The 27,638-nt window shown below is 39.5% G+C and overlaps 1 protein-coding gene across 1 annotated transcript in view; it reads right to left on the bottom strand.

Annotated features, from left to right (window-relative positions):
- Positions 1–20,331, bottom strand: part of LOC128734955 (uncharacterized) — a 51,445-nt gene extending 31,114 nt beyond the window's left edge. The window contains exons 1-2 of the mRNA XM_053829373.1: positions 19,954–20,331; positions 1,252–1,395 (exon numbers count right to left, since the gene is read on the bottom strand). Coding sequence (XP_053685348.1) covers positions 1,252–1,395; positions 19,954–20,305 — 496 coding nt within the window. The 5' untranslated portion in view covers positions 20,306–20,331. The remainder of the gene's footprint in view (positions 1–1,251; positions 1,396–19,953) is intronic.
- Between the last annotated feature and the right edge of the window lie 7,307 nt (positions 20,332–27,638).

Raw genomic sequence — 27,638 nt, 5'->3', positions numbered from 1 at the left:
CAAAGAAACATATCTGGTCGAAGATGGATGTGGATTTAGGAATATATTCTTTCCATTTGTTACTGCTTTCATGGGAACAATTGATGTGATGTGATCATCATCAATGAATGTTTGCTAATACTCGCTAAGATCTGCAGTTTCATCTTCATCTTCTTTCGGTTACTGTCTTCAGTTCTTCATCAGAAAACGTGTTTAGTGATGCAGCTTTCGAGCTGATAATACTTGACGAGGTTTGATATGCACAGTAACAGCGATAGTGAGGATGAAGTATCTTCAAATACACTTCGAAATTTGTACACCTCGAACTGCAGTAATTAAATTTCATCCGAAAATGAATTTGAAAAATCTTAATAATCCATGCTGCTTGGATTACACATTTTCATAATTTATTTTGCACACTTTACTTGATCGGGATAACACGGTTTTTACACTACGCCATATTAAATTCAACCGAGTAACAATTTTCAATGCGAGTGTTTTGGTAGAGGGATGGCCAGGGTCAAGCTAATTTGTTTTACATTTTGTAGTATTTTTCTTGTACTTTCACATGGGTAATAAATGGCTTGAATATATTTGCATGTTTGGGAGTTATTGCTGTTGAAAATTGGTTAATTTTTAAACGAAAACTTTAATTTTCTCCGCAAATATTGAAGATAGCAAGTTACTATATTCTACAAAAGTATGTAATTTGACTGTTAGAAAATCTTTGCCGAACATGTCAAATGCGTATAAATACTGTAGAAAGAACTGTGGTCAAAAAATTGATTTTCGTAAAGTCTCCACAAAAATTGTTCTTTATCTCTAAAACTATAATAGCTAGAAGGTTACTTTCTTTGGCAAAGTTCTTTAGAATAATCTTTTCAAAAATTTTGTAGAACTTTGTTTTGCTGTATCTCTTACTGTTCAAAAAATAAATTTTTTATCTAACTTTTAGGGGGATTAATCAAATAATCGTTCATGCCATATGAAAGAGCTTTTAACGCTGAGAAATTTCTCTGAACATACTTAACCAGTATAATCAACCATTTCGGCGCAATTAAAAAAACGCGTGTTCTGATACCAATGGGACCACTGTGCGCCGGCATGTCAAAGTTTGTGAAACTGTTTCGGACAGCTCCTGTTGGTCGCCATGGTTGTATATGGATTACATATCCATTTCCGTGCGTTTCCATGGTCGGCCTAGAGGGCTCGCAGTGTACCTACTGTAAGAAGCAAATTCGTCGAAATTGGGAGCAAGGTTGGATTACTTACGCTTGGCACATCCTCTTAGTATTCCGATCAGTACTAGGTAATCTTTTTCACAGCTGCACGTGTTGGTAGAGGGATCACAGTACACATGGTGCAGTTTGGCGTGGCACGTGAACTCGCACGGGGCTCCGACGTACATTCCTTTTGCTATATGGAGAAAGCAAAGAAGACAAATACAAAAACATACAGTTATAAATGCTGGAAAAATCAATTCGCAATTTTAAAACTATTACGAGAATGCTACTGGAGGATGCATTTCGCTTGGAATAGAAAAGCCAGCAAATGCAACTGAAAGTATTTACGACTCAATTTTATGAGTTAGTTTTATTGCATGTTTCCGGAATCAATTAAATGAGTTCATTTTGTGATCTGACATTTGAAGGCTACATATCTAACGTTTATTGCTCGTTTTATGTGATATTGTGGTATATTTATCATGTGAGTATGTCAAATATTTACATCATTATCTCATCCTAACTATTCCATAAATCTGTAACCTATCCACTGGTATGCCCACACTGGAACATAGATACTGGGATACGTGTTCCACCTTCTCAAAAAAAGATATGCAAAAAGTTACATCTTTTACCATAGTTTACCTAAAGCTAGATTTAAAACTGGGCGTGAAATTGAACTTAACATTGGACTCTAAATTGAACTTAAATCGGTATGAAATTGGTTTTAAGTTTGGACCCATTTAGACTAACTTTTCTTCAACTTGAACTTAAGATTTGACTTAAAATTGGACATAAAATTGGGATTGAAATTGAATTTGAATTGGACTTGAATGTCGGCTTTAAATTGGACTTGAAATTCGACATGAAATTTGAAATTAAATTTGACTTTTTACTTGCAATCGGAAATGAAATTCGACTTGAAATTTGATTCGTTTGAAGTCAAATTTCAACTTCAAATTCACATGTGCCAGTACAATTTTAACTTTCATATTAAGTATAATTTCAAGCCCATTTTTATGTCTTACTTCAAGTACAATTTGGGTTCAATTTCAACTTCACTTTGAAGTAAAATTTCTAGTTGAATGTGAAGTGAAGTAAATCCAAATTAGTCTACATTCTGGTTAATATTTTTTGAAACGGTGGTTCTACAATTGATGCTTCATTCCTATGAAATAGACCAAACTCGTGTTTTTAGTCTTTGACCTTGAAATGCGGTCAAGCATTAATAATATTAATTTAATATTGATATTTTTTGAAACGGTGGTTCTACAATTGATGGAGGGACGGTAGGAGAAAGTAATAAAAAAATTGTTTTTCAAGGTCGAGGCATTTCAAGGTCAAAAACTAAAAACACGAGTTTGGTCCACTTCATTCGCTATGTAAGCACAAATCGATCTCTTGTACTCTCATGGAACTGCCATATGGAAAGTTTGTGAAGATTTAGTGCAGTGTTTTGTCTATCCTTTTCACTCTTTAACAAACCTGTGCACCGACTTCACAAATAGAACAAACTTGGGAAGGTGGCAGCACCGTTTCGCGCACATAGCGAATTGGAACGGAGCCTTTCTCCGAAAGCCCGCGCTGAGAATCGCGACTAACACGCTGAGAGACGAACAGCGTCACGCGCAGTACCTTGCAAGTCGTAAGGGCCTGCATAGTGTCGTCGTCCTGACAGTAAAAACAAGTTAGATTAAAACTTCTCGATCGATGGTTTCTACAGTAGACGGAGGAAGAGGCATAATTTGTGTCTAAAAATAGCCCAACCCATATCGCTAGATTAATAAGGGGGGTTGTGCAGTCTCCTTTTGTCCAGCGCCTCTATGGTTCAAAGGTACTAGTACCAGCGAGTCACATGTCCTGGCGGGTGTTGTGGGTTCGAATCCGGTTATAATCGCAGATTATAGCTTGTTTCGACCCATGCACCTTCCAGCATACGACAAAAGGTAGGAGTCACAACGACAACTTGTTTAGCGTAGGTACCAATAACCCCCTCCCCTTCACCTTCCCGCTTTTTCCACACCACTAAAAAAATTTTTTTTTGTAGAACCACCGTTTCAAAAAATATTAATACCATTGGTCTACTACATTCTGGTCCAACTTCATGTCCAATTTTGGTTTTATTTTAAGTCCAATTAGATTTTAATTTTCTATAACGGGAGTTTGTTCCAATTAACGGAGGGAACGGTAGAAGGAAGTAATGAAACAAAGATTTTGATAAGATCCAAACAGAATTGAACCAGATGTGAAGGGGAATGAACGGAAAAATAAGGTAAGTGAGGGTCATTGAAGCAACGCTTAAGAAGTTCTGTACCACTCCTTTTTATCCAAGCTAGGGGATCCGCGTATGGAACCAAGCTATAACCGGAGGCAATTAAATATATAGATTCGAGTCCGCTTCTGCTTCCAGGACTTGGATCGCAGGTCTGCACGTTGATGCCGGCTATTGGAGTACAAGACAATTACGGGGATAGTTTAACGATCCTACTGTCGCTACAGTAGCACCGCACAGCCGAGATTCTAACATACGACGACTGGCCAGTATTGTACCCTGAGGCTAACTGGGCGGTATGATTCAACGTCCTGGTCGTATTCTGGTTGGATGAATCCTATCAACACCTTTGCTTCACTACTTTCTTCTACCTTCCCTCTGTTGATTGTAATAAACTACCATAAAAAATTAATTCCATGCCTGACCTCATTAAAAGGTCAAGACAAAAAACATGAGATTAGGGGCCATCCATAAAGTACGTTATGCTTATAGGGAGGAGAAGGGTTGACTAAATCGTGATGATTTGTGACGTAGGGGTTAGGGGTGGTATGAAATTTTGTGACGTCACACGAAAAAATTCAAATAGAAAATTTATACGGGGAATTATAATTTAGCTTTCATTTATCAAGCAATTATCAAAGTCAATTATTAATTGCCAAGAACATTGTATTCTTGTAAAATGCAAGTAACAAAAACTAAGAATGAAAAACCAATTTTTAAAGAAGTTTGAAAGAATAGGCCCTATAGTTCAGTACTCGATATAGATAGAAATTTTATTTCTTCAGCAAAGTTGCTTGTTTTTACAATATTAACAACTTTGCCAAAGAAACTATGTCTATATTTCCCAACACAAAAAAGTTATTTTTTTATTTTCATTATAGTAAGCAATGACGAACTTTTGATAGTTTTAAATTAAGGGGGACATTCATACGAACAAAAGTGCTGAAGACCGTAAATGATAGCAAAAGACACCAAGAAAAAAGTTCCGCTTTTCGTCCTTTTGAACCACTGTGATATCAGTCGCACAAACCCCTGAGGGGCTACGAGGTGCTAACAGCGACCAAGAGCAATGTTTCTCCTCGATATTCGTGCTGAACTCAATCGATGAACGTAAGCTTATACCGAAGTTCCGAGGCTGGTTTTAGGTTTGTCCGTATAACCTATACTGTCCCTCACTCAAAAGCTCCCTGAACAACAGAGTTTGTGCCACTTGCGGATTATATTTCGCATGTTAGGTAATGTTGAATGATCGCGAAAAACACACAAAATGACAAACTCCGTCAAAAAAGTTCTTCTAAGGCATGTTGCTGCAAAACGTCAGCGGGAAGTCCTCATTCTTCCAACTAGATCAGACGAAGTTGAGTGGATGGATGAAAATGACGCGGTTATGCGCGAAATATTAATCGACGACACATCAGCGACTACTGAAGCGTATCCTATCGTTGCAATCGGAGTTCATCTTCAAAATGCGTGGATCGATGACGTATAAGGTCGAAAATTATCGTTTTTACCTTTGTTATAGTATATCGATCGATAGTCATCGATCCACGCATTTTGAAGATGAACTATATATATGTTCTATATATGTTATATACTATAACAAAGGTTTAGAAATTGGTCGAAAAACATGAAGTTCATCCGAGGCCCGGAGGGCCGTGTCACATATACCAATCGATAGGGTTTGACGAACTGAGCAATGTCTGTGTGTGTATGTGTGTGTGAGCAGCTCATTTTCTATCGCCTGTTTCTCGGATATGGCTGAACCGATTTATACGCTATTAGTCTCATTTGAAAGGTATTATTGCCAAGTATATCACTATTGAATTGTTTCGTGGTTCGATGTTTCGTTGAAGAGTTATAAGCAAAAATGTGAAAACTACGGGACATGATTTTCTCCGGAACCACACAACCGATTTCAATGATCTTAGTACCAAATGAAAGCTCTTGCTAAATTATAAAAATGTTCAGGAAGTTTTATTGGAAACAAACAAGTAGTTTGAAAGTTATGCTTAAAAACGTGTTTTGAGAAAGTCATTATCGCCTGTTTCTCAGAGATGGCCAAACCGATTTATGTGCTATTACTCTCATGTGAAAGGTAATATAGAAGATATTTAAAAATGATTGATGAAATTTATTCAAGAAAACTTTAATGACCAAACCTTTAATGGGACCAAACCCAAAAAACAGAACAATATAGAAAAAATGTGTAATTTTTTAACGGATGTTTCTTTGAAGCAGTCAATTTATAAAATATAGCATATTTTCTTACACTTTTAGGGTGACCGTGGATCCCCCTAATAGTCTGACACAAATTTTTGTTTCCAAACGCATCCAAAAAATAGCGTCTTCACAAAAATTATAGAACACACTAAAATAAGCAACTTTGATGCATATAGTAACTATCTATCCCTTACTGGTTGCGAAATTTAATGATTTGTTTAAAGAAACCACTTTAAAATCAAGCAAAGCAAAGCCATGGGTGTAAACGTTCTTCAAAACTTGACCCTTCTTTATCGACAGACTTCGCAGCCGGTTATTAGAGTACAGGAAAATTACGGAGCTAGGGCAAAGATTATATTAATTCTGTAGCGGCACCGATCAGTCGAGATTCGAACATACGAAGACTGGCTTGTTAGGCTAGCATTGTACCCCGAAGCTAACAGCCACTTTAAAATCAGTTCTGCTCAAAAATTCTGTACACCATGTTTTCATTGCTTTTATATGTTCTATAAAGTTATTTAGTAGGTTAAAATACAGTCTGAAGATTGTTTATTGCCAGGATGCACATGGATGATAACCAGCACAGCGTTAACAAACAGTGAAATTAAGTTCCGAAGATGTGTCGATTTCTACATGATTCCAACGCAAAACGCTAAAAAAAGCCATTTTTTACTCGACTATTTTCGATTGGAATCCGAATGTGAAAATAGTTTCTTTCTAAACCTAATATTTGACGAGCAACATTTCAAAATGCATAAGAGAGGAAAAGCAAAGATAATCTTTCATTTGCACATTGGACCTTTTGGCATGTTGGTCGAAATTTTCATGTTTATCTGTAAGTAAAAAATAAAAAGGATTGGCAAAACGAGTCTTTTCTTTTAAAAAGGAGGTACCTCCACTAATTGTGGGGGGTATTAATCGGCACCACATTTAAGATTTTTGCTTTCTGACCTATAAGTAAGAATCTGTCAATATTTGGTTCAAATTCGAGGTCGATTATACGGTTTGCATGTGTTGACTCTAATAGATAATTGTTAGATTTCACATCAGAATAACTTGAGAACGACTGGGCCTAAGAAACAATTTATTCAAGAATTTAGTTCAAAGTGATGCGTATAGAATTTGACTCTGTCAGTTTTATAAAAATTACAAATTCAAACACAAGTCAAAAACAATATTTGAGCTGGAAATGCCCATATCAAATGACATATAAGATGGTATAACAAAGGTTCCTTTCACCACTAGGTGGATTTAATCGGGTTTTTTATTTGTTAAAGTTCATTTTTGTTTTGATAAATTGATTGAATTGATAACTTCAAATAGAAAGGTTGGAATGAATAATTAATTTTTTTGTTGTGAAGGGGAGGGGGTTTCCGTAACGTGAGACGTACTTTTTCAGGGGTGGTCATGAACGTACGAACGGTGGTGACGTACTAAATGGATGTCGCCTTAGTCTAGAAATAGACGTTGATTACAAATCCAATTGCAAGTGCAATTTCGATTCTGATTTCGAACCTGCAGCAAGTATGCGACCATTTGAGATTTCTAAGTCATACTATGGGCACTTTTTTGCACTTTTTTCACTGCCATCATTTCACTTCAAATATACGAAGTGGAAAGCCCCTAGTGAGTGGCGCAGAATAATCGATGAATTTTTGCAGCCCTTGCAGCCCTGTATAGTGTTAAATATTTCATACCCAGAACAGATTTCTTCGTTCACTTAATTTTTATTCAGATCATGTCCCATGCTGGTTGCATGGGTATCGTTTGAAAAGGGCTGGAATTCATTTTTTACTTTCTTTGCACTAGCCCCGTAACTGTACTCTTATAGCCGGATATGAAGTCTGTCGATAAAGTAGGGTTATCGCTGGCGTCGATGCTGCAGGCAGCGCCGTAGCGTGCGGTTGGCCAGACTGGGCCAGACTAAGAGCTAACTCTTAGGGGCGCCAAAAAGATCATGCATTTTAGCAAAGCATTAGGGATAACATATGCATTAGAAACTGGATTGATTTTAGAGATTTTTCATGCCACGTTATTAGTTGAGTTGCATGCAAAAACAGTAAAACAGCTACGCTCGATACTTTGTTCGTACTGCCAGTTCTGTGTTTTTTGTCGCCCCCCCTGAGTTGCCCAGCATCCGAAGGACAAAAACTTTAAAAAATATTAGTAATGACCTTAATTAATCTTTTTCCTTCTCATCGTTAGCAAGTAGATTTGTGGGAAATTAACAAGCCAGTTTAGTGGACGGGTGATCCATAACGGATCAAATCTTTGTGTAGCTACAGATTCCCAAAATTGTCGCAAACACTATGTCTTTTTTTAGTATCAGAATATCGCATAGTTTACATATTAACAAACCCTGTAAAAACGTTTGCCGGACTCGTTAAAGTGTAAAGGCTGAATCTCTTTCCTTTTTCGTGGTGTTCGGTTCAGCAGTAATATTTACCGAAACAATTACGTATGCTTTGTAAAAATTTGTTTATGTCAGACGGCTGTCAATGTAACACCTTCATAGAGCATATCGCAATTTATAAACAGATATAAAATTTTCCCCCATTCCAAACGGTGATATTATCCTATTCGTTCCAGCTCAGCCAACCGGCCAGCGACGATAAACGAGGTCGCACGGCGATAAATTGTAAAAGTGCAAGTAGACTACTTTCCGGCAATGAAAAATGCTGCAATGACTTGATGATTGCGACTGTTGATGAACGGAGAACTTGCAAGTTCCACCATCATTTGGTATCTACCAAACGGAAACTTTTTCTCAGTTTGCGGGGCGGCTGCTTTGCGGGAGAGCATTGTGCCGGTTTATTTTTAGTCTGAGTAAATATGCTCGGCTCGCTGTGAGGCTGCTGGCGGAAAGCAAAGTTTTTCATCCGTCCTTGCAGCCGTTCGTCCCTGCCGCTATTGTTAACGCCGAAGTCAACACAGAACTGCCGTGACTGAAAGTTTCATTCCGTAATTTCCCTACTTACAGTTCAGCACTGACTCTAGAGGTATTTGTATATGTGCCGCCTCAGCAAAGACGAGCGTGAGGAGTTGTTTTGTTTTTATTTGGTTTGCACGGCTCTGGATAATCTGCGGATTGCTTGAGTGCAAGTAATAAACCAGATCGGGACTAATTGCAAACTAAATAGAATTTTAAATGAGAAACCGGGTGCGCAAACCGTGACGAGAGCTAGTGCGGATCTGGTCGTTAATATGAATAGCTCATTAAGCAGTGAAATGCCAGTTTCGAGATACACCGCTCTCTTTCTCTGCCTAGGGTGACGTAAATACGTGTGTCCTTTATTTCTGTTGCCATTACTGGAGGGCTAGACTGTGCTGTGCACGCACGGAAATGGGTTGCTTTTTGGGTGCTTTGTGTCTAGTTCTGCATTGAAGCAGTGAATAAGCCATTGCAGTGTGAAAAAATTTATTCACTGTAATTTCATAACATGCATTATTTAATTAGAAACGGCTAAAGTAACTTTATTGTGAGTAATTTTCTAATGTGCATTAAATTGATTAGTTTGCATTTTTCTTAGAAAACTTTCACTGCCTGTGCTCATTTACATATCGTCATATCGAACACTCAGTTTGCGCAACAGGTGTCTACATCGCACGGTGTAGAATGTATATATTGGGAGCAGTAAGAAGGAGACCACCAGGTGGGGTCAGGCTGACTATCATCGACTTGAGTAGAAGTATAACATAGAAGTACCTGACATATTACCCACCAGTACTAATAATACATCATAAATAATTAATGAATTAGATCATTTGAACCTGAAATCTACAGTATTATATTTGAGGGGCAATCCCGGTGTAGTGAGTTTCTTTCACAGCCACTCGAAACCGGTTAAACAAAAATAAAAGTTCTAATATAAGGCTGTAAAATGTTTAAATATAGATTAAACCTAATGAAAATATAACAATGTTCGAAGAAGTACTTTCCGTTATTCCGTTGTGTATTTCTAACCATAACAGTAACAATCCACTTTTACAACGGTTTTATTCGTACGTAGAACCGGAAAACCGACAATTTTTGTTTGTTTCATTCACCTAGTCGGCCACCAGTACACATCGAAAGGCTATTGGGCAGCGAAACGTCAATGGCATCGATTGTTTTTACGCAATGCAGTTCCGCACACCCTTCCAGCCGGAATACCGGTAGTTATTGCCGCATGGACTCTATTACACATACAGTTATTCCGCTCGATAAAAGTAATCGAGCGTTGCTAAATGCAGCACATTTTTATATTACTTTGCCCTCGATAATATTTTCTGTTTATTGACGCTTGAGATCATAGCGAAGAAGTTATCTGACATAATCCAGCGTAACAGTTTTGTTTTCTCATCACCTTACACATGGGTTGAAAAGTCGTCGAGTTATTGAAGGAATAACAAAATTTTTATCGCTTGCGATAAATTCTCCTACAGCGATTGACTTATTTCAGAAATTTCTAGCGTGCTTATGGAAAATCCGATTAAATTCACTTAATCGTGAACGGAGTTCAGTGTCTCAGGAACGGAAATTAAGTGGACTGCACAGTGGTCCAATCAGCGAAATTCGTGATCGTGTGATATTGCGCCTAATCGTGAGGTTTTTCGCATATAGTATCTTTAGGAACATTTCTTGGTATAACAAGCACCTTCTTGTGAGAGAAATCTTTGGGTGATTAATTCCCTTAAAAGTGAGATAAGAAATTTATTTTCTCGTACATTCGAGATACAGGTTTGGTACTTTCGGCAAAGTTGTAGTAAATATCAATGCAAACAACTTTGTCGAAGACACCATACTTGTATCTCTTCGTGGAAATTGTCTATGATGCGTTATTCGTGGACAAACCCTTCAAAACAGTTTTTAAACCCTAACTTATTCTGGTCAACTTTTACGTGTTCATAGTGTTCTAGAAAATTGTTTATCTTGCTAAAATCAACGTTTTTGTAGAACATTACTATAAGTTATTTTCTGCAGTTTCGGAGATTTTGAGCATTTTTGGTGAAAAATAGTACTACTTTGAGCTCAAATATTTCCCAAGGTGGCAAATGGTGGCAGACCAAACAACTCCTACTTAAAAGTACAACAAAAAACCTTTAAAATCAAATGTCAATTGACTGTATCTGTTTGTATCCTCAAAAGTTATAATTGTTTTAAAAATCCTTCACAGTCATGTTAATCGAACAATTAAAATGTATTTCGGATGCAATAAACGCCATTTTGTTTATGTTGACAATCTCTTTCTAACAAGTTGAGTTACCAACAATTTTTTCGCCTATTTTCGAGTCGAAAATGAATGTAGACTCAAAATTATTTGACGCAATTAATAACAGAAAAGCTTCCAAACAACTAACTTAAGTCTATTTTGTTCAATACCTTCGATTGGTGTCTTTTCAAAAGATCCCATCCATAATGGGCTAAATGGTACCAAATGGCCGAAACACAAATGGTCGAATCACGAATGGCCGACATCCAAATGACCGAATTTCAACAACAGTCACAGAAGACCGAATTTTCTCGGAATGACTTTTTAGTCTATTTAATTACACGAATTGACAAGTAGTTAACAATTAACTTTACTCAACCAAAAAATAAAATAAGCAACACATCTTTTTGTTGTACTTTTAAGTACGAGTTGTTTGATCTGCCACCATTTGCCACCTTGGGAAATATTTAAGCTCAAAGTAGTACAATTTTTCATCAAAAATGCTCAATATCTCTGAAACTTCAGAAAATCACGTATAATAATGTTCTACAAAAACGTTGATTTTAGCAAAATAAACAACTTTTTAGAACACTATGAACACGTAAAAGTTGACCAGAATAACTTAGGGTTTAAACACTGTTTTGAAGGGCCTGTTCATGAATAACGCTTCACAGACAATTTCCATGAAGAGATACAAGTATGGTGTCTTTGACAACGTTGTTTGTATTAATATTTACTACAACTTTGCCGAAAGTACCAAACCTGTATCTCGAATATACGAGAAAATAAATTTCGTATCTCACTATTAAGGGAATTAATCACCCAAAGATTTCTCTCACAAGAAGGGGCTTGTTATACCAAGAAATGTTCGTAAAGACACTATATGCGAAAAACTTCATGTTTCGGCGCTATATCAAACGATCACGTATTTCGCTGTTTGGACCACTGCACAATAGTCGGAAAATTGCGATTTTTGGCCAAAATTATTTTTTAGTTTCAAATTGATTCTAGATTATATTTGTAACAAAAGAAATGATTTAAACATATAAGAACTCATATTTAGGGTGATTTGGGGAAAAATGATCAAATGTTACCGATATAAATATTTGCTTGACAAAAAAAAATTTTCTTTCTCGCGGGGTTTCTCCCATTTTGTCATTGAAACTCTCTTCAGGTACTAAATAAATTTAGTAACAAAGATAATCAAATTTGTTGAAAGAGTACTTAAAATTTCAAAGACTTACTAAAAATATGACAATTTTAAAATTATTTTTTTTCGGAAAACGTCAAATTATAGCAAACTTTCAATTCATGTTTTGATACAACATACTTCGAGCTTTCAGACGCACTATTAGAAACTGCGGCGACAAGAGGCGACAAGAGTTGTTTTTTTGATTAAAGTTTGTGAAAATTTCATTTTTATTATAAGTAGCGTATGGCGCACCACATTGAGTTTAAATTTGTTTTCATTTCATTTTTTAATAGGCTAAAATATCAGTTTTAAAATAATATATAACAATAATATTTACATCCACGATAACTATTTAATTTTTTGACTTTTTCAAAATGACTCATTTTTCAAACTTTTGAAATGGGCAACTTTGACGGCTTATTTCTACATGACATTTTTTTTCTTTCAAAATTTTATTCACGAATCATAAAAATATAGACAATTTACTACAAAACCGCGTTTAGGCATGTGCTAAAATGTGAAATTTTACATTCGGCAATTTTGGCCGCTACTTTATATGGAGCCCTTCTTATGTGCACTGTGGACTGGTAAGAGAAAATAGGACACGATTCTTCTGTGCTTGATTAGTTTCGTTTTGTCGGACAATTTTTTTTCAACTATTGACTTCGAACATTATTGATTCGTTCAATAAAATAGAGAAATGTTCTCCAAATGTGTTGAAGTATTTGTACACTTCAGCTATACTTAAGGGTTTGAAACATCGCTAGATAAAATTGTTGACGAACACCAACACATGACATTTGCGCAGTTATTAATAATGCTTAAGTGCCAGCAGGGGTTTCGAAGCTTGGTTTGCTGGTTTTATAATAAATGAGTAGATATGCTTTATGACGGGGTATGAAATGGGGAAAGCAACTAGAAAAAAAGCGCCCAACATGGCTCTAGTCATCCCATCAAGTCCCTACCTAGCGCCTCCACGTGGCCACACTTACAAATGCTAGGCGGTACGGGGTCGTCTGGTTTTCAGTTCCTAACCTTATAACGATAGTTTTAGGTAACCATTGAAACACAAGACTTTATTTTCAAGTGTTATATTATTTTAACTAATATTTTTGTTAGTCAAATATATTATTAGAGAGCGAAATAAGGCGCTATATCCTTGGTCAATTGCAGCCAGGCTTCTGGTCTGAATGCCATTAGTTCAACCCCGAGGGCCCGGAGTATCACTTAACCTTTATTAGCCAAGATACTCCCAACGACTGTAAATAAATCAATATCTATATGGGACGTGTTTAGTTTAGTTTATTTGCTCACAAAAAACTTAAGACTACTGTCTTTTCTGTTCACGATTCGACCAGATGAAGTGTTATTACGAATACTAAATAGAAAAACAAACTAACAAAAATTAATTAATTTAAATTTAAATGTTCTAAACACGCCTTCCTAAACCCTATTTTTCCTTTGATTGTTTGAAGCTCATTAGGTAGTTGGTTCCAGAAAGCAATTCCTCTAATGAGCAATGACTGATTATAATGCGACGTCCTGCATCGTTGAAGCTGGTATTTCTTGCCTCTATTGCTTCTCATAGGTATCAGTTTGGAATATAGGGTAACCAACGTATTTTGGACCCCATCAACAGCTTTACACAATTTGGACACTTACAGCAAAATCAAATGGAAGTGTCCAAATTATGTACAGCTGCTGATGGGGTCCAAATTAGGTTGATTACCCTACATACTGCGGTATTTGTTTGTGAATAATCCCGTGTAAAATCATCACAGACCTGTATTTGGTAAAATTATTCAGTGAGCAACCAATAAGTTCATTCTGCAAGTGAGTCGCGCTTGAATATCGATTTAAACTGAATATAAATCTAACACAGCAGTTGAGAGCGACTTGTAATCTATCGAAAGCGTACGTCGATACTTGACTAAGTACAAAATCACAAGCCGTTAAGTGAGGTAAAATAAGTGTTTTGAAGAGCATTGATTTTGTTCTTGAGTTAAGTAAGAATGACGAAGAGAGCGAAGCGCAGCATATATTTTACCACACTGTTGTAGTACGAAAGAATCCCACTCCAAATCACTTTGAAGAACTATACCCAAACTTGATACGGTTTCCTTATATTGTATTTGGGAGTTATTGAGCACAATACAAGGTTTCGCTGTAATCGGTTTGCACCTCGTCAAGTAAATGGCTTAAGTTTTAGAAGCGTTATTTAGATTTTCATTTATTAGCTCTTCCGCTTCTTGTTTCGTAAAGTTTGAAATATCAAAATAGATTTGCACATCATCAGCAAAAAGATGAATTCTACAGTTTTGTAAGTTTGTTGGCAGAACATTAATATATAAAGTGAACAATATAGGACCTAACACTGAACCTTGTGGCACACCGGAAACAATTGGTAGTGGTGCCGACAAATTATCTAGATAGAAAACCGATTGGTGTCTATTCGACAAATATGCATTGGTACGGGAGGTGTACGGTTTCCACGGAGTTTAATGGAATTAGGTATTAGACTTGATCCTTGGAATTCTCTCGGAGGTACATGTTGCGCGGTTGTGAAGAAAATGATTGATTCAAGAAATTGTATTTTTCCAGGATTCTTTCAAGAATTGGCTGCGTTAGTATAAGATTAGATTAGATTAGATTAGATTAGATTAGATTAGATTAGATTAGATTAGATTAGATTAGATTAGATTAGATTTTATTTTATTATATTAGATAAGATTAGAACGAGTAGGTATGCTTTATGTCGTCCAAACTTTAGAAGCTTCACAGGAGTTTTTTCCGAAAAATTGACTATAAAATATCGATAACTAGATAGATTTAATATCAGTACTCCCACATGTCGGTTGTACAGTTTTGACTAACTACTTATATTCGTTTCAATATTATGTACTTATTAATCGAAAAAATGCCTGGTAAATAGCTGGATAATGCGGAATATAGACCCCATAGTGGTCGTTAGCCTCTTATCCAGCAACTCCGATCCCGACCTCCTCGTGGTACCAGGCGGAGTACGAGCAACCTTAGCGGAGATCGGGCAACCAACCCCGGTGGAAACTAAGGTCGTATACTAACCGGGAAGAAGATATAGTGAGTCTCGGCACTATAAGATGGCAGCCCCATCGCGAGAGTCGGTAGTGTTGCCTCAGTACGGCTACACACCTTAATTAATTTACAACTAACAAAATTCAAGCAAATTCGGAGCGGAATATTCGGCATCGACCTAGGCGACGGAACAAGGACGATGAATGCAAACTCGGTACTTGGAACTGCAGATCGCTAAATTTTGCAGGTCGCGAGCGGGTGCTGATTAAACAGCTTGAATCGCGCAAACTCGGCATCGTAGCTCTGCAGAAAATCTGTCGCAAAGAAGAGAAGGTATGGAAGATCCGTGCGGAAAGGCCCAGTTTTACCAGAGCGGTGGTACCAACGAACTGGGAACGGATTTTGTAGTGTTGGGTGAAATGCAGGATCGCTTAATAGATTGGAAGGCGATCTGCGAGAGAATGTATGTATTGAGGATAAAGGGCCGTTTCTTTAATTATAGCATCATTAACGTGCACTGCCCGCACGAAGGTAGACCCGACGATGAGAAAGAAGCGTTCTACGCGAGGCTGGAGGCAACGTGCGACAGCTGATCGTCACGGGACATCAAAATCGTCATCGGGGATATTAACGCTTAGGTTGGTAGGGAAGAAATGTATAGGTGGTAGGACCCCATAGCCTGCACACAGACACGAACGATAACGGCCAACGATGTATAAACTTCGCAGCTTCCGAGGTCTGGTGATCCGAAGCACCTTTTTCCCGCGCAACGATATCCACAAAGCCACCTGGAGATTACCTGGCCAACGTGCAATGAACCAAATTGACCACGTGCTCATAGAGGGCCAGTTTTCCTCTAACATCATGAACGTATGCTCCCGACGGGGTGCGATTATTGATTCTGACCAATACCTAGTAGCAGTACATGTGCGCTAAAAGCTGTCCACATTATACCGGGCACGTCAAAGCCGCCCTTCTCGACTGAACATCAGGCAGCTAGATAACCCGCAAGCTGCCGAGAACTACGCGCGAATACTGAATGAGGCACTGCCTTCTTCCGAGGAGTTAGGTGCTTCAAACCTCGAAGACGGTTGAGGCAGGATACGCTCGACCATCGGAGAGGCCGCTACCGCGGCACTAGGTATCATCCCTCGGAGTATACAACATGATTGGTTTGATGGGGAATGCCAACAAGCGGTGGAGAGGAAAAAACTGCTTGGAAAAATTATCTAAGTATTACCACTAGAGAGAACCTGGCCAAATACCGACGAGCTAGGAACCAGTTGACCACGATCGTGAGGAGGAAAAAACGTCAAAAGGACGACAGAGATCGTGAAGAATTAGAACAACTATTCCGAGCTAATGACACGCGCTAGTTTTATGAGAAGATGAACCAAACTCGGAAGGGTTACACACCGAAAACTGACATGTGTAGGGACGAGGGAGGGAATCTAATCACAAACCAGCGCGAGGTGGTCGACAGATGGAAGCAGTTCTTCGATGAACACCTCAATGACGAAGTCGCAGAAGGAGGCGGAACGGAAATTAACCTAGGAGCGCCCATGGAAGATAGTAATGTCTTAGCATCTGATCTCCAAGAAGTCAAACGAGAAATAAAGCCGCTGAGAAGGACCGCCTACCGTCAGAGCTTTATAAACATGGCGGAGCAACGCTAGCAAAGGCTCTACACTGGGTTATTTCGAGGATTTGGGAGGAGGAAAAGCTACCGGAGGAATGGATGGAAGGAGTGGTTTGTCCCATCTACAAAAAGGGTGATCGACTAGACTGCTGCAACTATCGCGGTATTACGCTGGTAAACGCCGCCTCTCCCAAATCCTGTTACGCCGGTTGTCACCGATACCACAAGGTTTCGTAGGAAATTATCAGGCGGATTTCATGGGTGCTCGCGCAACTGCGGACCAAATTTTTATTATCCGACAGATCTTGCAGAAATGTCGGGAGTACAACGTGCCCACGCATCACATCTTTATTGATTTCAAAGCAGCATACGATACAGTCGATCGAGACAAGCTATGGCAGATAATGCACGAACTCGGTTTTTCGGACAAACTGATGCGACTAATCAGAGCTACATTGGATCGAAAGATGTGTTTCGTACGCATCTCTGGGACACTCTCGAGTCCCTTCGAGACGCGGCGAGGGTTGAGACAAGGTGACGGTTTATCCTGCATGCTGTTCAACATCGTTCTTGAGGGAGTGATCCGACAAGCGGGCATCGAAACGAGAGGCACGATTTTTACCAAGGGTAGTCAACTTCTAGGCTTTGCAGATTACTTCGATATCATAGCCAGGAACTTTGCGACGGCGGAGGCAGTTTACGCCAGACTGAAAGCGGAGTCTAGGAGAATTGGGCTAAAAATAAATGCGTCGAAGACCAAATACATGAAAGGAAGAGGCTTAAAGGAAACAAACGCGCGTCTCCTACGGACAGTAACCGTTGACGGCGACGAACTAGAAGTGGTAGAGGAATTCAAGTGTTTGGGAACGCTGGTGACCGCGGACAACTACACTAGTAAGGAGATCCAGCGGCGCATCCAAGCGGGAAATCGGGCCTACTTTGCCCTTCGTAGAACGCTACGATCAGGAAGCATACGCCGCCGCACGAAGCTAACAATGTACAAAATCCTTATTAGACCGGTAGTTATTTATGGACTTGCAGCCGTGACGTTGGTCATGGAGGACATACGCGCCCTTGCCGTGTTCGAGCGGAAAGTGCTGCGGACGATATTTGGCGGAGTACAAACTGAAAGCGGAGAGTGGCGGAGGCGTATGAATCACGAGCTGCAGGCACTGCATGGGGAGACTCCCATCGTACATCAAAAGTTCTAACTTTTCTAATTTTTCCTATCTTACGTTGTCGGTAACACAAAAAAACGAACATCTTTCACTATCTGCTTCACACATGCAACAAATTTTCTGAAGCATACAAACGTATAATTGCGTAATGCTTACAGCTGCTGTCAAATTTGATGTAAAATCGAACCAACAAGCCTGGCTCAAACGGCATCAAGAAAAATTTGTGAGAATGACGTTCGTGCCTGGTATGTATGTGCGTAAAACGTGCATGTGGCAGTTTCCGGAAGCGTATTATCAACAGTCATTAAAAGAGAAGGCGATTTTTTTGAATGAAATAATTTACAATTCCCATATGTTACGAAAGAAAATAAACCACAAACCATTCCTCGCATATATGACTAACTGGTGTTAATTTACTAAAACATTTACTGCAAAAATTCGCCACGCAACCTGTAGTCTGTTGATGTCGACTTAATTAATTACAACTTGATTTTTCACCTTGAAAGATCAATAAGAGATGCTAGTTTTAGTTTGAATTGCATTGCAAGCAGGACTGGTTCGTTCACTTTGACTGAATTTTGATTCATTTGACAGTACCATCTCAGCCGAGCAAAATTTGACAAAGTCAAAGATGGGACATTTGTAGAACCAGTTATTATCTACAATTTTCTAAATAAAGTTTAACTTTATCTTTTGTATTTACGGTGCTACAATGCTAGTACCTTATTAGTGACTAAATGAACGTTCATTTAGTTACTAATGACGTACTAGCATTGTAGCATCGTAACTACAACAGATACAGTAAAACTTTATTCAGCAAAATTGAAGATGATAACTAGTTCTACAAATGTTCGATACACAATTTTGTCAAATTTTGCTCGGCTAAGACGGTACTGTCAAATGAATCAAAATTAAGTCAAAGTGAACGAACCAGCCCTGATTGCAAGGCCTAAGCATATTTGCAAATTTATTCATTTATTCACTACATTCAGTAACATATTTGTTGTATTTGGGCCAATAACAACACAACTCATAATAATGAGATAATGCATATTCGATGCGAATCGAATGCTTATTTTGAATTTTATTACCAATCAATGTGCATCCAAGAGAATACTGCGGTTATTAATTAACTGAAATGTATTTTTATTTCAACGGAATTCGCCACAAAGTATTTTTTAAAAGCTGTCATTCAGCAGTCAATCGGCTCGGAATGGTACTCCGGTGCTCGGTGCTGCAGCAGTAAAAGTCAGCCAAGCAAATGATACCCTGATTCCAATATAATTTGGCAAACAATTTTTAATAAATGTACATATTAAATATGATCAATCGATTGGTTTGGTGAGCGCGAATGAAATTATGTCGTGTTTGTTTAAAATATTTGATTTTGTTTGATGGCTCAACAAAGTTATTTTATACTTGTTAATTGTCATTCTAAAAGGTTAATAGCACACGGAGCTCGGAATACCTCCCAGTTGGCCTCGAGGTACGATGCTGGTATAACAAGCCAGTCGTCGTATGTTCGAATCTCAGCTGGGAGAGACTGTTAGAGTCAATAGGATCGCAGCAACTGGACCTGCAATTTTCCTGTATTCTAACACCTGACTGCGAACTCTGTCGTATTAAAAAAGGTCAAGTTTCGATAATGAAATGTAGCACCTAGGCTTTGCTTTGCTTAGCTCGGAATAGAGGAATGGAGGAATATCGACCCTGAAAGTTTTACTTGATTGGAAATGATAGTAAGTAAGTTTCCAGCAAAGAAAAGATGTTTTAACAATGTTAAGCTATTGTAAAAAAAACTTGTGAGAAGCATTTGAGTTCACAGAATATATTTATTCCCCTTCTCTGTCTCTTGGATAAAATGGTAAGAATTATTCAGATCAAAATGGCAAGTTTAAAGATCAAATAACATCTAAATATTTTAAAAAGAATTAGAAATTAAATCAGTTAGCATTCTCTCAAGTGCTTATTCCATAAGTGTTCATTACAGATATTTACACTCACCTGACTTATTGTTGACAATGTCGTATTCGTCGATGTCCTCGTCGATGTAGTCGTCGTCGTCTTCCTCCAGATGTGGCGCCACCATCTCCGGTAGTGTGCGGGATCGGACGCTTAGTGCCGTTGCCGATTTCAGGCCGGTGTTCGTTTCGATGGCCAGTGTCATTGGAAGCATTTTGATAAACACGTACGACAGATACAGCAGCGCAAACGATGACTTCCGCAGCCTTCGGTTCTTGATGTACCTATCGCTAATGAGGGCGTAGATGATCCGATGGTACAGTTGATTCTTCTGCTGGTGACTTTTTGCTGTACAACCTCCCCATATGTGGTCGGGGAAAAAACTTACTATCATCTTTGATGACTTACAGCTGTACAAACATTGCCGGAACGCAGCAGACTCATTTAATAACCATTAACGTTCGTAGGAAGAGGCTTGTTAGTTGACCTGCTGAAGTCGTCTTCTCACTCCTGCCATCTGTCTTCCATCACAATAACGATGACTTTCAATCTATCGTAAACAGTCGAACAACATATTAATGGTAGGATGAAAAGCTTTCAAGTCTGGTTAGAGGAACAAATAAACGGTAGCGTACTGTTATTTACAGATTTTCGAAGTATCAAGTGTACCCTTATTATAGCGCCCATAATAGTATGAATTCCTTTCTGAATAATAGGGAAAACATTCTCCATCGCAAGGTAGACAAGTCAAGTAAACGAGAAGCTGGTTGGAAGGTATTACATATTTGCTTTTGAAAATGCATTTCTTTCGTGGAGTGGAGAAAATGCCTCGCTGCATAAGTATTTATTTTCCGGGTCGCATCTCAGTGGGTAAATTAATTCCACTTTTCTAGTGAAAGGTGAAGAGCAAAAAAAGGCTGAGGGCATCGTTATTGCTATGAGAAGTTTCGTATGCAAGTCACGAATTTTCTGAAGTAAGTGCACTTTTCAGTTAAATTTCGATTATTTGCGAAAAAAATAAGCAAGCAATTCTTAAACCGTGTCATTTGTTTTTTGCCGTTACGCCCACCTTACCAAATTGTGACAAAAAAATCACTCCAAAATTGAACCTTCTAGAGTACGGTTCGCAAATCAATGTCACATAAATAATATTAATGGGTTCCATTTTTTCGCAACAGCTATGCTGAGAATGATAGCTCTTTTATTCAACCTGGTAAATACCATCTGATAAAAAACAGTATGTTTTCGGTGAAACGGAAACAACTAACGATATAAGCGAAATCGGTAAAATGTATGAGAGTTCGAATGCCAACATGCAGAGAGAAAAAAAAGTATGAAAAGGCCACCCGATAGCAACAAGATGTTGGGACAGCTCCAAGTCGTGGGTTTGTTCGGCTTTCGGTTTATGTATAGTTGTGCCCAAAAATAAAACGTCCAAAAAATCCGAAGGTGTAGGCATGCTTCCGTGCTGCTCGAGTTGTCATTCCCGAAAGGAGGTCATTCTGCTGCTCCTGCTGCTAAACCTGTTAGCTATTTACAACCTATAAACGTCTATTATCTTCGCTGATACGACGCCATCGAGCTTGTTCCGGTCTTCTTGACGTGTGCCTAATCGCAATCCAGATAGGGCCCGATCGTTACGTTTGCAGGAACGATGGCATCATTATGTGGCGTCCGCAAAGACTATTAGTTTCGAGAGATGACACTAGCATACGGTGTCCTTTATCCGGCTTGTATGGTATTGTGTGGTTGAATACAGCGCGTGCAATTTGCCATCGTGCACAATTTGAACATAATGCGGTTGGTCAAACTGGGCAGGAACTTAATTTTCCTATATAATCTTATCGGTTACTGCTTCATTGAGCATGATTTATGAATGTAGACAGTTTTTGTGCATGTAAACCCAACAGTGAATTACTGTCTACGAATTAATTCTCTTGCTGAGAATATTTCTTCCTAGCTGTGTTTATGTTTGAATTTACTCTCGAATTAGTGATTCATTATATCGGCACCATATTTTATTGAATATCGAATAACCAACCCCGGTGAAAAGCCAAGGGAACGAGATCCACAGGCCTTGCAAGTCGCCAGCTTGGAAAACTAATAAGCAAAAAACTCGAAACAGAGCCATGCGACGAAAAAGGACTTATCGACTTTGTCGCCCCCGAAAACATGGCCGTGCGCAGTACCTTCTTTCAGCATACACTACTCACAAGTACACCTGGCGGTTACCAAATCAGGCAGAAACACAGACCGACCAAGTTTTTGATCGTCTGTCGGCACTTCTCATACTTCATTGACGTCAGATCCTATCGAAGCACTAACGGTGACTCGGGCCACTATCTAATGAAGGTTAAGATGCGCCCAAAACTTTCGACTGTGAACAACATTTGGTACTGATGCCAGTGTCGGTTGAATCTTGCACATCTGAAGCAGCTAGACGTTGCCGTTAACTACGCTCATTTAGTCGAAGCTACGCTGCCGAACAACCTGGATGAAGCCCCTCTCGGGGTTTGTTTGGATATCGTCAGACTAGCCATTTGCACTGTAGCGTAGAGCATCATCGAACATGTGGCACGGAATCAGTGGAACGACTGGAATGACGATCCATCCCCCGATCTCATCCTATAGGATGAGAAGAAAGCATAATGGATGGCAAAGAAGTGCACGTGTACAAGTATGGCGACAAGTTGAACTGTGCGAACTATCGTGTGATCATCGTTCTCAATGCCGCTTAGGTACAAAGTGCTGTCCCAAATCATTTTCCGCCGACTATCAACAATTGCGAACAGATTTGTGGAAATTTATCCGGCCGATTTCATTGAAAGAGGTCAACAACGGATCAAATTTTTACACTGCGAGAGATCCATAAATAAGAACGTAAATACAAAGTTCCCACGGACCCTTTGTTCGTTGACTTTTAAGCTACGTTTGATACCATCGATAGAAAAGCGGTATGAAAAATCATGGACAAGAACGATGTTCCTAGGAAGTTCGTCAAATGCAATCAATTAGGTCTTGAGACAGTCGTCGTCAATCTCTCAGGTGGATCAAGTTGCAAGTCGGTTTCGACCTGGTCGAGCAATCTCCCTCATTGGGCACATCTGTTCCTGATATCTGAAAGAACGGCTTTCACTGCACTATTGTCCGGCATCCTTACGATATTTTTAGCTCACCGTAGCGTCTCGACGTCCACCAGGTGTATGATTGAATTCTCCCCATGTAATGTCTCTGTTTTCAGTTTGTATTCCACCGAAGATCGTCGCAGCACTTTGCGGTCAAACACGGCAAGGGCGCCTATGTTCTTCCAGTGTAACGGCTTTACAGGCATGAAGAACTACCAGGCTAATAAGGATTTTGTACATACGCAGTTTCCGACGGCAACAAATGCTTCTGAATCGTAAAAAACCACACACTCGTCTCGAAGTGGCTACTCTTTTCGTATAATTAGTCTTTGATCTATCTAATTTTAGGCCAATCGTCTTATGGTTCGCTCTCCGTCTAGCGAAGGTCTCCTGCACAGTTCCGATCGGATACTCTGCCGATGTTAACCAGTATGCCGGATGTGTTGTTGCATTATTTAAGCCCTTACCGCGTGTCGGACAGCCTCATGGGAGCCCACGAGATGCATACGAAACACAACCGTCGATCCAAAGTTGCTTCGATTAATTGTGACAGTTTAGCTGTAGGTGGCATCCTGATCCCCATTTTTGTAGAAACAATTTCTCCTCCTTTAGCGTCTCATTGTCACCGATCTTGCAATTTAACCAGTCTATCACCGTTGCGTTGCCAGTGTTTCTCTGTCATGTGTGTGGAGGGCCGCTCTGTTCGTCTTCAGTAATCTGAACGTGCTTCAACCTGTTGGATTTCCTTCCCCGCCTCTACAATGACATGTCGTCAGGCATGGTCAGAAACCGCATCAAAATGTTATCAACGATACTCAATCACCGATTCAACTTACACAACCATAACCTTTAACTTGCTCGCTCAGAGAGATCCAACGTGCTCTCATAGCAATTTTATCCACGTTATCCTATTTCTATTAACCGGTTCATCTTGTGCACTCAGGGTGGCCCCAAAATCTCCTCACCAATACAGGAGGTAGGGCCGATATCGCTGAAGTGCCCTTCGAGTACACGCAGAGCGGCGAGTAGCTTGGGCTGCTGTAGTAGGCTCGTTAGCAGGCTGAAAGTCCTGAGTGCGTCTGCGCCAGCCGAAGTTTCTATCCCAAGTAACAATTCCAAGTTTTATTACGTTTGTATAGTGGTTTTCATGACCAATTTCATAAAACCGCTAACAATGTCGTTTAATGTCGTTGTGTTTTAACCGCTAACAAAACTATGAGCTCCATCAGAACTTTCTGATGACCGCTATAAAACTGCTTTCTGACCAAATGGCCCACTCCTTAGAATGTTTTCATAACCGCTATAAGAATCAGGTTATAGTTAGGTTAAGTAGTCGTATCACGCTCTGCTGAAAACAGCAATAAAACCGGTTAAGCTTTCGCTGCATGACAGCCATCGCCATAATTTAAAAAATCTTTTCGATTTTCGCTTTTCTGGCAAAAGCAAAATAGGTTCGCTAGGTTTGTCAACTCGAAAATATATCCGTGAGCAGAAAAGTTTAAATTTTACTGACAGATCGTTCTGAACGATTTGGTTTATAGCGATCAGAATAAAATATCCCATGGAATATTTATTAAATTTTAAGCAATTTCGTTGGTTTGCAGCATGTGCGCATTTAATTTCATCGTGTATATTGATATGATAGGTTGATAACATCAGCGCGCCAATTTCAATTTTCGAAAACTGGTTGTTTTGACAAATTGAAAATATTCAGTTAGTCAATCTCAATTTCTAGCAAAATCATTTTAGTGGCTTCCTTTGACAGGAAAACCGATTGATAATAACTTTCTTTCTGCAAAATACTTTGCTTTGATAAATTTTTGCTTGCGAGCTAAACAAAATACTAGAATATGGCAATAAGGCTTCGCATAAAAAATAATTTTGGTTTTGAACTTTGCTATTCTTCATAATAGCAGCAAAAACACTGTTTGGTCAGGGTGTTACCGTTTTGATAGCTCTATAAAACTTACAGGTTTATTGCGGTTTGACAAGTAGCCGCGACAGAATCAATTTTGATTGGTACGCCATTTTGTATTGCTACGCCAACAAGTTTTAACGTGGTAATATTAGCAACCACAATAAATTTGCTTTATAAACAGTTTTATTATGGTTTTCGAGCTAGCTATAAGTGTATTTGGACTCGTATCCTCTTGGTATTGCGCAATACCACAATAAACCCAGAGCAGGTAATGATTAATACCGCAATATAAAATTCAAGTAAAATCAAGTGGCTTTAGAATTGTAACTTGGGTATGCCACAGTAAAAATTGCTTAAAATTTAATAAATATTCGCTATAAACTAAATCGTTCAGAATGATCTGTCAGTAAAATTTAAACTTTTCTGATCACGAATATATTTTCAAGTTGACAACTTATTTAGCTTTTGCCAAAGCGAAAAGCTTTTTTAAATTATGGCGATGGCTGTGTACGGTTTTCGGATAAACTGACGCGAGTGATCAAAGTTACCCTGGAGCGAGTAATGTACTATGTGCGCGTTTCGAAGGCACTCTCGAGTCCTTTCGCGTCGCGCAGAGGGTTGCGGCAAGGGGATGGACTGTCCTGTATATTATTCAATATAGCTATTGAAAGTGCAATCCAGCGAGGGGCATAAAACCCGCCTGTTACTGCCCTACAAATTTGCTTGCTATTGGGGATAGATGACTTAACCGAATCTGGAAGTGCACCTTGTAGGCGACGTTGACCAGCGTTATGCCACAGTCATTACAGTAATCTAGCCGATCGCTCTTTTTGAGATCAACTCCTAGCCTTCGCAGACGAACTCGACAACATTACTAGAAACCTTGGGATGGCAGAGGTAATCTACGCCAGAATACAAACGGAGGCTAGGAGGCTAAAGGGATTGGGTTACAAATCAGAGCGTTGATAACCAAATATATGGTAGGAAGAGGCTCCACAGAAAGCAACATGTGCCTCGCACGGACAGTGCCTATTGACGGCGATGAACTGGAAGTGCTTGATGAGTTCGTATATTTGGGATCTCGGGTCACCGCCGACAATAATACGAGTAAGGAGATTCAAGCTGGCAGCCGAGCCTACTTTTCCCTCTACGAGACGCTTCGATCAAGGAGCATATGCCGATGCTCAAAGCTGACGATGTACAAAACGCTTATCAGACCGGTAATCCTCTACGGACTTGAGACAGTCACTTTGCTTCCGGCAGACATACGTGCACTTGAAGCCGATTTGCGTGTGTCGATACGCGCTGCGAATTGGCGATGAGAAGCCCAACACCGAGTGCAGTGTTGAGGAATTCTTGATACGGCAAGAGCCACCCCGACTCTTGGCTGGTAAAAGTAAGTAAGTTGGCAGCCTCGTCCAATAGACTTTAACGGTTGGTTGTGGTTCAAGTCGTTAGACGGCGAACGAAGTAATTCCAGACACGATCGGATTCGACGAGCATGATTTCCGCCGGCGACTTGCTGTCTAAACCAGAAAGATTAAGAGTGTTTCGGTAGGTGCTCAGAAAGGTGTTGACCGCTTCGCGAATTATGCCTATTCCCCCATGAATTTCTTTAACGGACCTCTAAAGGTGTCCATAAATCTTTTGGCTGACCCGTTGGACTGCGGATGGAGTAGCGCGATGGATAGAAGCTTGATAGCTAGATACAAAAATTTTTGAACTTGCCACTTGCAAACTCCGCCCTATTGTCGTTGATCAACGTTAGCGAGATGCCAAACCGAGTGAATACTTTTACAGGATTTCGATTGTTGCTTCGCTTGTTGTACTACGAGTTTCGAAAATTTTAGGCCACTTTAAGTACGTATCCACAATGACGAGGTAGTATTCTCCAGAGATGATTCCAACACTGTCTATATGGTCGCGTTTCCATGGCGCGCTACCTCTTGGCCACGGTACCGGAGAACACTTCGGTTGAGACTTTACAACGGTAACGCAATGCTGGCGTGACCTGACGTAATCGACAATTTTGCTGTCCAAGGGATGCCAGTAGGTGTAGGACTTACCAATTGCTTTCATCCGGTGGATGCCAGGGTGACCATGCTGGAGCTGCTCCAGGCAGCCTTGAACAATAGTAAGAGACTACTGACGGTCGCAGAAACGCTTGAGGTCGGAAATCTACTTCAATTCTGGTCAACTATCCTGCAGGTAATGATACATTTTCGTGGTGACGGAATCGGACTAAGTAGCTTTTTATTCGATCCTGAAGCTCAAAGGAAGAGTAATAATTGTGTCAGAGGTAACTGACCTGATATTACTCTCTAGGGCAACCCAGGCGATAACGAGAATTATCGACTGGTCTCACGTGCTGTAAGATGAGTTGAGAGAGCACGTCGGCGTCGCCGTTCTTTGCGTAATCGAAGGGCCTTTCAGCGATGCCAGCCCGACCTCCTATAGTAGCAGCGGGGAGATGTTGAGGTCACCCTAGCATTCTATTTTAGCGACCGAGCTTACAGATGGCCGGGGTATCAAAATATCATTGTTCATATGCAGAAATAACCGACAAAAACGAAGAGCGACAAACCAGTTATTCTCTGCCTATAAAACAAACATACGTAGTAACCAGAATGTGTCACGATAACAAAATATTGGGACAAATGAATATCCATTCACACCAGCAAGCA

The sequence above is a fragment of the Sabethes cyaneus genome, chromosome 2 (genome assembly GCF_943734655.1).
Source record: "Sabethes cyaneus chromosome 2, idSabCyanKW18_F2, whole genome shotgun sequence".
In the NCBI taxonomy this organism is placed as follows: domain Eukaryota; kingdom Metazoa; phylum Arthropoda; class Insecta; order Diptera; family Culicidae; genus Sabethes; species Sabethes cyaneus.
The sequence above is the reverse complement of the archived record's forward strand: the minus strand, read 5'-3'. Positions and strand labels throughout refer to the sequence as shown.